The 13,918-nt window shown below is 44.4% G+C and overlaps 1 protein-coding gene across 10 annotated transcripts in view; it reads right to left on the bottom strand.

Annotated features, from left to right (window-relative positions):
- OBSCN (obscurin, cytoskeletal calmodulin and titin-interacting RhoGEF) overlaps nucleotides 1–13,918 on the bottom strand; it is a 209,400-nt gene that overhangs the window by 138,569 nt on the left and 56,913 nt on the right. For all 10 annotated transcript variants that reach the window (XM_082480089.1, XM_082480091.1, XM_082480092.1 and 7 more), the window contains exons 21-30: nucleotides 12,787–13,053; nucleotides 12,030–12,299; nucleotides 11,021–11,284; nucleotides 6,251–6,517; nucleotides 5,767–5,879; nucleotides 4,161–4,314; nucleotides 2,592–2,753; nucleotides 1,985–2,089; nucleotides 1,042–1,308; nucleotides 131–400 (exon numbers count right to left, since the gene is read on the bottom strand). In XM_082480089.1, coding sequence (XP_082336215.1) covers nucleotides 131–400; nucleotides 1,042–1,308; nucleotides 1,985–2,089; nucleotides 2,592–2,753; nucleotides 4,161–4,314; nucleotides 5,767–5,879; nucleotides 6,251–6,517; nucleotides 11,021–11,284; nucleotides 12,030–12,299; nucleotides 12,787–13,053 — 2,139 coding nt within the window. The remainder of the gene's footprint in view (nucleotides 1–130; nucleotides 401–1,041; nucleotides 1,309–1,984; nucleotides 2,090–2,591; nucleotides 2,754–4,160; nucleotides 4,315–5,766; nucleotides 5,880–6,250; nucleotides 6,518–11,020; nucleotides 11,285–12,029; nucleotides 12,300–12,786; nucleotides 13,054–13,918) is intronic.

Below are 13,918 nucleotides of genomic sequence, written 5' to 3'. Positions count from 1 at the left end.
CCAGCACACCTACATTTCCAAGGCCTCAGCCAGTGGAGCCTGCGCATTAGGCAGTATGTATGAAAAATTACTTTCCAGGGCCTGTGATGATGTCTCGTGATCTAATTCAACCCAGGCCATATCGCATTACCTCTGACAAGCAGGTTTGCTGTGGATTTTGATTTGCCAATGGAGAACTGAATGGTGCCTGTCATATCAGTACTGGTTTTCACTATTGTCAGCCGGTGGATGGTGCCTTCTTGCCGCATAATAATGTTTCTGCCCGCCTGCAAGGCTGCTCCACGCAGAAACCATTTGGGCGGTTTCACGGACGGAATGGATATCTCACATTCAAAATTGGCTTCTTCAGGCTCAGTCACATCCTCATCACACAACTCCTTTACAATATTAATGGATTGTTCTGGGTGAAAGATGGAATGAGAAAGCAGGGATTTAGGAGTCATGAAAGAACTTTGTCATTAGCATCCTGTACATGCATACCATCTTTTCTGCATTTTAATATCGCACTTATTGACTCAAAAGGCCTTAAAACATCTTCTTTTTCTTTTTTTTTTTTTCCCTAAAAAAATAAACATATATTGCTGGTCACAGGTCAGACAGTGAGACTGTGACACAGCCTCAAGAGAATCCAGATCTCCTGTTTCCCAGTGCTATTTCTAAAGCTGCCTTCCTATCCGATATCAAACACTTCACACTATAAAATGGAAAAGGTTCATTGAAATGCAGATGTTGATAATAGGAAGGACTTTGATTAACTACAGCAACTTTTCTCTGAACAACAAACTTTCTCCAGCACATCTGATCAGCTTCTCTGGATGAGGAATTTCATCACTTTCCTTAAGCGAATATACCATAAATTCATTTTACAGGACATTCCTGCACTTATAATCCTAAAATGAAGCAGTATCAAGTGACTTTAAGAAGAAACCAATGCAAGAATTAAAACACTTTTAAAGTGATATGGTGTTTTCAAAGTAAATGACAACGGCTTTTTAAATCCTCCTTCCAATACATCCTAAAGGGGAAAAAATGGTTTACTACCTTCAACAAAGAAATTAGCACTGCTTTTGTCATCAAAGGCATCACAAGTGTACGTGTCCTCATCTTCATAATCTGCATCGTTGATGATGAGTTTCCGATAGACACCATCACTCACGATTTCATATTTGTCACTAGGGTGAATTTCAACATCCTTTTTATACCATCTAACTTTGGCATTGGCACGAGACACCTGGCACTCCAGGAACCCCCGGTGTTTTTCAAGAGCAATCTTATCTCGCAAAGGCTTCACAATTTTTACAGGCAGCTCTACAAGGAGTAAAAAAAGATGGAATAATAAGTACTGTTTCCATGAAAGGTACCAATTAATCACTCGTTAGTAATATTTCTTTTATGTTTGGTTATTTGGATGACGACAGGAATCCCCACTACAGTAAGCACTCAAATAAGACACAGCAAGTAAAGAGCTAATTAAAGAAAAACTTTTTTATCCCTATTTTACCACCTGAGCAGCTGAACTGCAGAGATAATAGGTGATTTACTCAACACCACACAGCAGAGCTATGGCAAAGCCAGGGATGGATCTCAGATTTCCTGAGCTCCTCATCAGTGTATTCATTCGAATGTCCTTCTTCTCTCTGTCTCTATCACACTGCTTAAGTTAAACACACAAAACCAAGCTGCATTCTTTTTAAACATACACCAGAACGAGCAAATGCAGGAGAAAGTCAAGCTGCAGCTTTTTGTCCCTCAGAATTCAAACATGATTTTTAATGTCTGAAGGTACAAAACCAACCTCTTGAGAAAATAAACTGCAAAAGTAAATTCCCAGGCTGATATTTCACATGCAGTAAGGTAGGCAGGAGTTTTACTTTCCCCAAAAGCTCTAGGTGTCGTTGAACCTTCTTCACGTTAAAGTGAGGGAGGTTGGTTGCTTTGTAACATGAGAGAGTTTAAGCAGGATTGGCATGAAAAGCATAGTTACCTTTTACAGTAAGCTGAGCACGAGATTCTGCCTTTTCTGCTACAAATTTGATCTCCGCTGCATCTTCGACTTGGACGCGCGTGTAAGTCAGCGAATAGGTCTTTCCTGAGAACAGAGACACAACCAGACACAGCTTCCCCTGAGCAACCAGCTTCACTCCCCAAGGCACGCTGCCAGGTTGAGCATCGTTCATCTGGTTTCAGTGCATCCCCACCTGCTCTCCCGGCAGCAAGGCCGACCATTCCCCTGTGTCTATGCCCCTGTATCAAAGGATAACCTAACCTCAGATCCTCCAAGGACTGGTTGAATGTGTCCCCCACCATCTGGAAAGGACTTGAAACAGAAGGATCCCACCCACTGTCAGATGATAGGAATTCCTACCCACTGCTGGCAGCATGGGATGGTGGGATGACAGCAAATTTGCCTTATTAATGTTCCCACCATGTCACTGTCCCAGCCTAGCTGCAGCCCCAAAACAAAAGGGGAACTCTCTGCTGAATCTTCTTAACTTGATTTTGGAGGTCAGACCCTTCTACCCAGTCTCCCATACCACCACCTCCTCCAACCCACACCCATTCAAGAACGAGATCCCCCTTCTACATCCTACCATCTTGACGCATTCTAATATTGTCAGCAGCCTTCAGCTTGTTGTCATTTTTGTACCATTGGGTTTGGACCTCATCATGCGAAATTTCACAGACAAAAGACGCACTCTCGTATTCATTCACTTCCACATCTTCCAGTGGTTTAACAATCTTGATATCTCGGGCTGCGAAATCATAGAGACAAATATTGATTTGGGCTTCTCCATAACTGAGTGCGGTTTGTTTACCTTCTGCATACTTGCATGGAAAAAATGGGATTGTGTTTTATTCTAGACGAGCCTCCCTTCCGGGGTAGTTTCTCTCTTTGACACAGTAAATACATTTCATGCTTGAACCTACAGGTAGAATTACAGTGGAGTTCACTGCAAGATGATTTTATGGATGCTGGAACTTCATACAGGTTTTAAAAGAAGTTAAACATATTAATGGAAGAAAATCTGCCAAGGAAAACTAAACACAAGCCTACAATCTCTTGTGTCACTGTAAACCTGTCTCGTTCACGTGCTTCTCTGCATGCTCTCTCCTCTCACTGCCTTGCGTGTGTGTCCAGACTGTACCAGCCACAGGGACCTCAGGCACGTTTTACCTCGGAGATACCTTTTCTTCAGAGTTCCCCAAACTCAGTATAGGCCTCTAACTCTGCAGCTTTGCACTAATTTACGTCAGAACCGCCCCATATCTCTGTGCTACTGCAGCCCTTTCCTTTTGAAGGGAAGGCCTTGGATTCGCCTCAGGAACAGAGCCCAGATGCACACCAGTTAGCATTCAAACAGAAACCCATCCCAACCACAAAGTGAGGGAGAAAAAGGGAAGTTCAACAGAGCAATGGAACAGGACAGATGTTTATGAAAATGTTGCTGAACCCAAGTGGCCACGTGAAGACAGCATCTAGTCAGCAATAAGAAAGAGCTGATCTGTCTTTTCAGATGTCCCTCTGGGAAGTAACATCTGGCAGGGCACAGCAGCCCGGTCCTTTCAGTAACTGGCCTTCAGCACTAGATTATCTCTGGTGCTTCGGAACCTGGTGACAAAATACATTTGGTGCTTGACCGGTTGCACAATGTAACACACGGAGGGAAAAACTGTCTTAAGCAAAAAGGAGAGATGCAGTCAGAAAGCATGACACTTTCCTTAGCATTTAAAACATAACAAGTAGGGCACTTCTTGAGATCATATCCAGGGCTCATCCAGTCCCTATTCAGGCAAAGTCCCCCTGTGACAATGGCAGAAGCTGAACCAAACCATGTCAGCACCAGCCATGGAGTCCCTGCTTTGTGCCAGGCCATCCACTATTTGCTAACTCCCAAACACCATAAAGAACACCACCATCTAAATTCCAGAGACCATAAATCGCTTATGATAAATGGAAAAACCAAGTTAGCACCTCTTCCAAAAATACTCCTCTAAGGACAGAGCAAGCACAGGACAGCTCTGCCAGTGCTTTCCCACTAGGAAGAGAATGTTATCCAAAATGAGTAATTGAGAAATACACAAAACATCCACGGAGCATTTTTTGCCATGGAGTCAAAACTACTGCAACAGATGTAGTTTCCTACTTCAGGCAAACATACCATGAACCTTTAGGGTAGCTGATGTCTTGTCTTCAGCTGCTTCACACATATAGGTCCCCTGGTCTTCATATTCACACTTGTGAATAATGAGGCTTCTCTTATTTCCCTGGGAAATAATCCCCACTGCTTTACTTTGCCGGAGCTCCTTCCCATCCTAGAAGGGAAAAGGCCAAACCAGATCACCATCAACTCTTCTACGTCCGCAGCGAGCAAAACAAACATGCAGATCTCTGCTTAATTCACCTGGCTCATTGGACTGAATGGAACTCCGCTTACTGCAACATGTGCTGAGACTTGAGCACAGAGCAAAGTTTTCAAGAAGTAGGAGTGGCTGAAGAACGTGATAACTTTCAGTTTACCATAGACACCTATTTCACCCCATGCATCAGTACAGGTTGGGGGCTGACCTGCTGGAGAGCAGCTCTGTGGAAAGGGACCTGAGAGTACTGGGGGACAACAGGATGACCATGAGCCAGCAATGTGCCCTGGGGGCCAAGAAGGTCAATGGCATCCTGGGGTGCATCAAGAAGAGTGTGGCCACCAGGTCGAGGGAGGTCATCCTCGCCCTCTACTCTGCCCTGGTGAGGCCAAATCTGGAGCGTTGTGTCCAGTTCTGGGCTCCCCAGTTCAAGGAGGACAGGGAACTACTGGAGAGGGTCCAGCAAAGGGCTATGGAGATGATGAAGGGACTGGAGCACCTTTCTTATGAGGAAAGGCTGAGGGACTTGGGGCTTATTAGTCTGGAGAAGAGAAGACTGAGGGGGGATCTTGTCAATGCTTATACATCCTTAAAGGGAAGGTGCCAGGGGGACAACAGTCTTTTTTCAGTTGTGCCCAGTGATGGGACAAGAGGGAACGGGCACAAACTTGACCATAGAAAGTTCCATCTAAATACGAGGAGTAACTTCTTTCCTTTGAGGGTGGCAGAGCACTGGCACAGGCTGCCCAGAGAGGTGGGGAAGTCTCCCATTCTGGAGCCATTCCAAACCCACCTGGATGCCATCCTGTGCTAATGCTGTAGGTGCCCCTGCTCTGGCAGGGGTTGGACTGGATGATCTCCTGAGGTCCCTTCCAACCCTGACCATTCTGTGATGCTGTGATTTGAAGGCTTAAGACACTGTACAGGGTTAACAATAAGCCCCTTCAGACATGGCCTTGAAGACATGCTGTTATCCTCATTTAAGGGAAGTATCAGCTGAGCCCCAAGGAAGGTTCATGAAATGCCTGATCTGATCCCCAAAATGACTATCAGGTGCAAAGGGAATTGAGGCTTCATCTTAAATCACAGTTCCCAGTCCTGGGTGAGAACTGCTAGGTGTGAAGCACAGCAAGAGACTGCACTGCTATCAACAGCAGAGCCCACGTTCTGCACAACAGCGGCTCAGGAGTTCACTATAAACTCAAGATCAGTTTAACTTTCATCCTGATAAATGCACTCAGTAAATAAATAATACTGAGAGCAATGGACCGGGCAAATAAAAGAACACAGGACGAGAACTATACAGCAAAGGCTCAGACTCACATCCCCTGGAAGTGAAATTAAAGGCTCTTATTCCCTTCCAGAGATGTCAGAAATTAAGATACCACTATCTGTTAAGTGCTGTACCTTGAACCACTTAACATCCACGTTGGGCCTGGACAGCTCACACTCGAATGTGGCCTTGTCCTTCTGAGTTACACTGACATCTACCAAAGTTTTGCTGATTCTCACAGGCAATTCTGAAAAATAAAAACAAAACAAAACAAAAAAAAAAAGAGAAAGTCCAGTTAGTGGGGAAATAGGTCTCCAGGACCATCTGGCACAAGCAATAATGAACAGGCAGAGCCTAGCTTCCATGCTTAATAAAACTTGTGACAAGAAAATCATATTTTTTTGAGCACATTATCATTACTTTTTCTGTGGACAATGATGTTACAGTAATCCTGTTTACTTTAGAATGATACATTACTGATGATGGTCCAGTGCGTAACATCCCTTGCAGTTACAAGAAAAGCTCGTTGCCCTCTTCAAAGCTGTCTCTCTGGGTCAGGAGAAGACAACCACTTCCCACACCAACCAGGGCGTGAGACTTCTGGGTCTGTCTGCGTACCTGTCACAGTGAGCTTTCCTGATGAGTGAATGCCATCTCCTTTGAAGGAGATGAGTCCTGCATCTTCAAGAGTCACCGAAGAAAGTGTCAGTGAATGTTTCTTCCCCTGGACATCAATCCTGATATTCGGTGTGGGCTTCAGCCGAACACCATCCTTCTGCCAGGTCCCTTCCACGTCCTCATGCGACACCTCCACCTCGAAGGTGACAGTCCCTTTCTCACAGACTTGGAGGGGCTGGAGACCCTTCACCAGCTTGATCTGCCTCACTGCAAAAACAACAAGGACAAGTTGGAGACCTCACACCGACAGCTATGAAACAGCCTGAGGACTTCCAAAATAGATTATTTCCCTATTCCTCATGCAGGTACCTGCCAATTAATTGGTATCTACCAATTAAACAACCACCTTTGCAGAAAATAAAACCTGCCTGTGACCATATTGCTAGCATGGCTGCTATTCTTAAAATCGGTGCTTTCAGCTGGGACAAACAAGCAGCCAAACATTGCAGAGAAAGGGCAAACTGGTCCTTTTTCTAGAAAGATCTAACATTCACTGTCTATAACAGAAATAAGCTTTGAAGTTGTACACAGACACACAGGAGTAGGGACATTCCTGTGCTGGGTGAGGTGGTCACCAGTCACCATCAGGAAGGAATACTAGAAAAAGATAACACTGTTGTTATTCTGTTGTTATTTACACTGGGACCGGGATCCCCATGTGGTACAGCAAGAGAGGCGTTGCTGAAATTACTTATACTACAGGCACGATTCAAGAGAAAGAAGATGACCGATACAGATAAATAGAGCATAAATGAATAAAGAATATTGTTCAGCTTTTCAACTAGGAGAAAACAAGGGAGAGAGAAGCAGCAGGGAGAGGAGAAAGCTTTTAGTAAAAGGAAAAAAACATAATCCATGACATGGTGTGAAGTGTGCTGACACCTCACAGCTTGGGGGACAAAGCATGCGTGTTTTGGGTAGATATTACCTGTCCCCACTACCAGACATCAGTGCCCTATCAGCAAGTAAAATGGATTTAGTGTTTAAGCTTGTCTCACCCTTAAAAGGAATTAAGTTGCCAATTAAAAATGACAACAACAAAAAAACCCTCTACAAATCCATGAATTATTCACAAAAACCTTCAACTCTCTGTGGGTCCCCTGGGAATATTTCGACCTTCCCAGTGCATATTTAGGTGAGATAATCCACATTTAACCAGTACCTGAGTGCAAACCTGACCAGGACTGGGGCTGTGGGCTCTGTTCTGTGGTCACAGTCTGGATCCAGCTCCTGGGCTGAGGACACCACGGCCTCTGTGAGGCTCAAACACCTCCTGATGGCACCTGTCCTTACACCACATGGGGGACAACAGGGAACAAACTATTTCTCCAAAGGTCCCACAGAGGTGATATGAATATGCTATGGCTTTATTAACAAACTGGGTAGAAGCACAGTACTGTTCTCCCCGGGAGGGCGGGAGCAGACTCCATGCAATGCCATCTCCTTACACCTTTCTTGTCCCCCTGTTCCTTGTTGCGGCTCATGGCAGGTTTAGAGAGGAGCATACGCATCCTTTCCAGGATCCTGTCCAGATTTCCTCTCACGGAAACCACACTGATTCCTCTCTCATGCTCTTCTCCAAGGTCACAACCACTTACACACAGATTTGCCCCAAGGACATGTCTTGAACCAGACAAATGAAGTACAGACACTTCCAGGAGCTTGTTCTTTGCTTCCCAAATTAAGACACGAGCTCTCCTGGCTGTGCTCACTAGAAGTTGCATCAGTCCCTGCTTTCTCATCTGATTTTGCAGCCGGTCCCTATCCCCACGGGGTACCTCATTCTGTAAACTGAACACGGTGTACCTGCTGCTGTCTGACCTTCCCGCTGGGTCAATAGATACTGCAGCCCCTCAAACAGCGAATGGAGCAAGGATTAAACTGAAGTTATTCCAAGGAGAAAGCAAAAGGGACTTGTAAAAACATTAACTAAATAGCATAGCAATTTTAAGTGGCCTTCTGGATATATCCTCACCTGGTGTTGTACGTAGGATGGAAAAAAAAACAAAATAAATATTTTTTTCAAAGGTATTGTCATAAAGCAGCAGCAGCAGCTGGGGAATGGTGGAGCTTTTACAGGATTTATTTTAATAGACAATATTCTGTGTCCAGAGATTTGAAATTTCATACTCATGTTCCCAGTATAATTTCTGCTATAATTAATTGTCCTAATTATGCTTTTCCCTGCTGAAAGCTTAGAGTTGTATCAGAGAAAGAATCACTTTACCCGCGACTTATTTAAGCCTTCCACAAACATCTCCTCCTGGTCACAACTGAAAATTGATATTCAGCCAGATACATTATTGGTCTCAAACCAAACAGTATCAGTCTAGCTTGGGTTTTGTTTTTGTTTTTTTGTTTTTTTTTTGTTTTTTTTTTTAAACGGGTCCTCTGAAATCAGGCTTCTTAGCCCAAAGCCAAGCACCAAATAATATTAGCTCAATTCCCCAGACTATGAGCATTTAAAGAACCGCTGACCTCAGTGTAAGCTCTAACACATCCTACTAAAAACAGGCCATTTGCTTAAATGCCAAAAAAATGGAGCACAATTTTAGACTTCTACTTTTAGGTTCTTGGTTTTGCTGTAATGCAGTGCAAGAGCTTGGTGCTGTCTCAGCTGGAGGACTCGAATGTAGAATACATACAGACAAGTGAGATTCTTGTACACATCCCCTTTCCTGCTGCAGCTTGTAATTAAGGTTTGGATGATCCTATGCAAAAAGAATTCCCTGCTAGGATGAGCCGGTTCCCCTTTTTGATCACGGTCCCCTTTGGATCACCTCAATTCTCCATCATTGCATGAAACCATCTCAGTACATCAATGGAGGAGCTGCTTTTTACAGTGACACTAAGCGTAAGTGACGAAAATGCAGCTGGGTGCCTGGAAAGCATGAACCAAAATCCTCTCTCCATCAGAATAGGAAGCTTATAAATCAGAGACAGATATACGTTTACACTTGCGTGACTCACCTTGCACAAAAACACTGTTGGCAGCTATCAGGACTACCCAATTATTTCCTATATAAACACTGTTCCATCATTTTTTTGTTTTACCACTTGGTTATAGAGACAGTTAGTGCCTAAAAAACAGCTGTAACCGAATCTACAACCAAATGCTGAAACATCTTGCTGGTATCACCCAGAATGTGGAAAAAAATGCCTTGGGGTGCAACGTGTGAGAGGGGATGCAGCAGCAAACTGCCCCACACTGCACTGCATTATTCCAAAACATTGTGACCACAGAAGTGCTATATTTCTTTTTCTTCTGTGGACCCAGTTCATCCCATTTAATTAAGACAGTAACCCTGACTCTAGTTCTAAATCGGGATCGTAGTCATGCATGTTTCTTGGAACGCTCAGAAAGTCACTCCAGAACATAATTCAGCACGTCTAAGACTTAAAACACTCTCTGGAGGTCTTTTTCTCTCTGTTGGCTACAGAGGGGGCTGAAAGTGATGCACTAGATTTAGGCTGCATGAATCCAAGCCTCATCTACCACCTGCTGGTCACCGGTACTGTTTGGTTTTTTCCTAGGGCTATTCAGTTTGGAAAAAAGGATGAGGAATCACCAATAAAAGTGATCAGGATGCTAAAGAAGTGGATTTTTGACAACTTTCAGTCAGGAAGATTTTGAAGATGAAGCTGTCTTAGCAGTACATGAAAGTGATTTGACAAACCCTGCTCTGTATGAATCAGTCTGACATCAAATTTTTATATCTTTGATACCATCAGAAGGCCACAATTTTATAAGGCTGGAAAGACCTAGAAAAACCATCTAGCCCTTCTCTGCCGCTCTAGGACACGCTCAGCTCTTTACGTCATCCCAGACAGATATTTCACTAACCTTTTCTTAAACCCATGATGGAGGCTCCAAAACCTCTCCAGACAACCTATTCAGTCAGCCAACCATTAAAAAGGCTTTTTTATTGTATAACCTGGATCTTTCTCATTGCAATTGAAGTCCATTATTTCCTGTCGTTATCTCCACATGGAGAACAAATCGTTCCCTTCCCCTTTATAACAGCCTTTTATGTACCTGAAGTCTGTTATCAAGTCCTTCCTTAGCTATTATTGATGACCGACACAGCACCAATTGGCGGCAGGGGCTTTACAGACAAAATTAGATAGTCCTTAAGTGCTTAAATCCTGTCTTCATCTGTCCTGTAACAATCATGACAAAAGGATGTAGGAAAAAGGACAGAAGCACAGGACCAGAGCTGAGACACCATTAGCTTACTTGAAAGGGCAGCGCCCTCAGATTGAAGATTTGCTTTTGTAGTTTTTTTAACCCTGACTGAATATAAAGAGCCATTCTGAAAGAGGTGGTTTGCAGAGAAGAATTAGGGCAATGGATCGCTGAAAAGGGAATGGTTTGCTAAAAGCCATACAAAGGAAAAAGACAGAGTGTACCAGAGTGTCAGAAAATTCAGAGGAAGGAGAAGAATCAGCTAAAAAGCTTAATGGTCAATGGCATGACTGAAAGCTGGTGGGATGAGATGGAGGCAACAAAATTCAGCCAGCTGTTCTCTGTTTTCTGCCCTTGTTTCCACCTCCTCTCAGTTATTTGACAGGTGGCCAAGCCCATGATTGTGTCCCCGTGTCCCCATGGCAAGTGGGAGTGACGGTGGCCATTATGATAATGGCACAGATCAGAATCCACCTTCAAACCTTGTCCAGGGTATCAGCAGAACTGGAGATCATTCAACTTACTTTCCACATTGATCTTGGCTTGGGTCTTGTCATCAGGGCTCTCACAGCAGTAGAAGCCCCTGTCCGCAAAGGAGATGTCCTTAACCACCAAGGTATGCTTTGTTCCCTCAGCTTTGATCTCAATTTTTTCACTGGGCTTCAATACAATGCTGTTTCTCATCCACTTCACCTCTGCAGGCTTGGTCAGCTCTACCTCCAAGGTCACTGTGTCCCTCTCTTCAACTGTTCTGGGCTCCAGTTTTTTCTTAAATGAGATTGAAGCCTCTGCCAAAGGAGAAAAATGTTAGTAATAAAGGATCCAGAAAACAGGCTTTCAGAGACAATTAAAACGGTGTATCATGCATCTGCAATTCCCAATGCATTCTGGGCACCCATATTTAATGATGCAAAAGTAGGATTTCCCTACTGTTAACAATCATAGAATCATAGAACGGTTTGGGTTGGAAGGGACCTTGAAGATCATCGAATTCCAACCCCTCTGCCATAGGCAGAGACACCTCCCACCAGCCCAGGTTGCTCAAAGCCCCGTCCAACCTGGCCTTGAACACCTCCAGGGATGGGGCAGCCACAGCTTCTCTGGGCAACCTGCGCCAGGGGCTCACCGCCATCAGAATTAAAAACTTCTTCCTGATTTCTAATCTAAATCTCCCCTCTTCCAGATTGAAGCCATTTGCCCTCATCCTATCACTACATGCCCTAGTAAAAAGTCCTTCTCCAGCTTTCTTGTAGCCCCCCCCCCCCTTTAGGTACTGGACGGCCGCTATAAAGTCTCCCCAGAGCTTTCTCTTCTCCAGACTGAACAACCCCAACTATCTGTCCCCCCAGCAGAGGGGCTCCAGCCCTCTGATCATCTTTGTTGCCTCCTCTGGACCCGCTCCAACAGGTCCATGTCTTTCCTGTTGGAGCAGGTCCAGAGGAGGGCCACAATCAATCAGAGGCACAGCCACATAAAACTACATAGGTCATCGCACCAGTGGCAACCTGTCCAAGGGGCTTTATTGCCTCTTACCTCGGACTCTGAGATTGGCTGTGCTTTCTACACCCTCAGCATTGGCAGAGATTTCAGCTGCATCTTCCAGTGTCAGATCGGTGATGGTGAGGCTGTGGTTGGTGTCCTTCTGCGAGATCACATACTTCTTGCTGGCTTCAATCTTAACACCATTCCTGAGCCAAGTGACCACAGCATCACTGGGAGAGACGGTGCACTTGAACACAGCCTCTTTTCCTTCCTCAGAGACCACACTGTTGAGACTTGTAATGAATTTCACCACTCTAGGAGCTGATGGACAGGAATAAAACATTTAGGATCATGAAGGTGCGTAAGGACCTTCAAAAAGCCAAAAGATACAATGATTTTACGAGAAGCATCAATTTTTATCATTTACAGTAAGTGATCACAACAATGGATCATCACGTTTCCCATCTCTGAGTAAGTTTTGTGTATAAAGATGCCAGAGGAGAGAAGCCAACAAAGAAGGGGGAAAAATCTTGTCTTAGATTTGGTGTAATTAATTCCAGCCTCATATGCAATATGAGGGTCAGTTTGCCCAGATATTAAGAGACCTGAGCTCAACAGGTCTCAAAATCATGATGTTCTTCACAAACAGAGGTTCCAGTGACATTCAGAGAGAGGAAGTGGAGTTTTGTATTTTCTTTGTCAACACAGGAGACAGCACAAACACATGAACAAACCCAGCTTTGCAGGGTTGTTACGGCTGAGGACAAAACCCAAGGATCCCTCTAGATTGTCACCATTAGAGCCATACCTTTAGGGGTAATGGTAATGCTGCTTTTGTCATCTCTGGATTCGCAGGAGTACTCTCCTTCATCCTCAGCCCGGATCCCTGTTATTGTCAGGGTTCGTTTGACCCCTTCCTCATGAATCTGGAAACGCTTGCTGGGCTTGATCTCAACTCCATTCCTGCGCCACACCACCTTCCCTTTGGCGTGGCTCACGTCACAGGTCAAAGAGACGCTGCCTCCAATCTCGGCATTAACAGCTTCAAGTTTTTTGGCAAACTTCACCGGGATTTCTGAGAGACAGAAGAAGGAAAAATGCTAAGAAAGGAAAAGATAAGAAACCTGTTCTAAGAAACTGGTTCTGGACAACTTTAAAAAAAAAATAATTAAAAAACCCAGAACATATTTGGGGAAAAGAGTAGACAGAAACAAACCAGAATGGTGGAAATTTAGGGAGATTCCATTGACGTGGTATTTTAATATCACTGTTATCCTGAAAAGCAAGAACAGCATCTTAAAACATGATTGGGTGTTGCCTCTTTCTTTCTCATCTTTCCATGATGAGACCATGTGGTGTTTTACATCAGAGCCTTATTTGCCTGACTAAGCATAAAAAGCTGTACAGATGCGTAAGCCCCCTTTGTCTCTTCTGTCACTGAAGACGCAGCCAATGGAGTCAGAGAAATCCAGGGTGTGTTTTCTTTCATCCTGAAGGAGACATTTCAATAGGTCGGATGTACCCTGACCTATTAGCAGCTGCTCCTCTGCAATGACTCCAAAGGGAGCTCAGGGGGTGCATCTCAGCTGCAAACATCTCTGGTATGGGTATCTGAAGAGAAAGGAGCAGGCTTTTGCTCTGGAACATCACCCCATCATCTCCATCTGTGGACCAGCTATACTTCATCCTTCTTGTCAATTTATAGCCTTAACCTTGACTAGGGAACAGCATCCCAGGTGCACCATCGCAGGAAAAGAAGAGGACATAATTCAGGTCCCGTTTCCCCAGGTGACTAACTCACAAATCTTCTCACACAACATCCCTTTACATCCTCATTGGCTTTGTCATGGTGATGAGCAGACTGGGGAAGAGCTGAAGCTCTGCCTTTGCCCCAGCTATTGGGTTAGGAGGAGACAGAAACAGCGTGATGAGAGTGGGGA

Source organism: Vanellus vanellus (assembly GCF_965231255.1).
Source record: "Vanellus vanellus genome assembly, chromosome: 2".
Taxonomy (NCBI): domain Eukaryota; kingdom Metazoa; phylum Chordata; class Aves; order Charadriiformes; family Charadriidae; genus Vanellus; species Vanellus vanellus.
The sequence above is the reverse complement of the archived record's forward strand: the minus strand, read 5'-3'. Positions and strand labels throughout refer to the sequence as shown.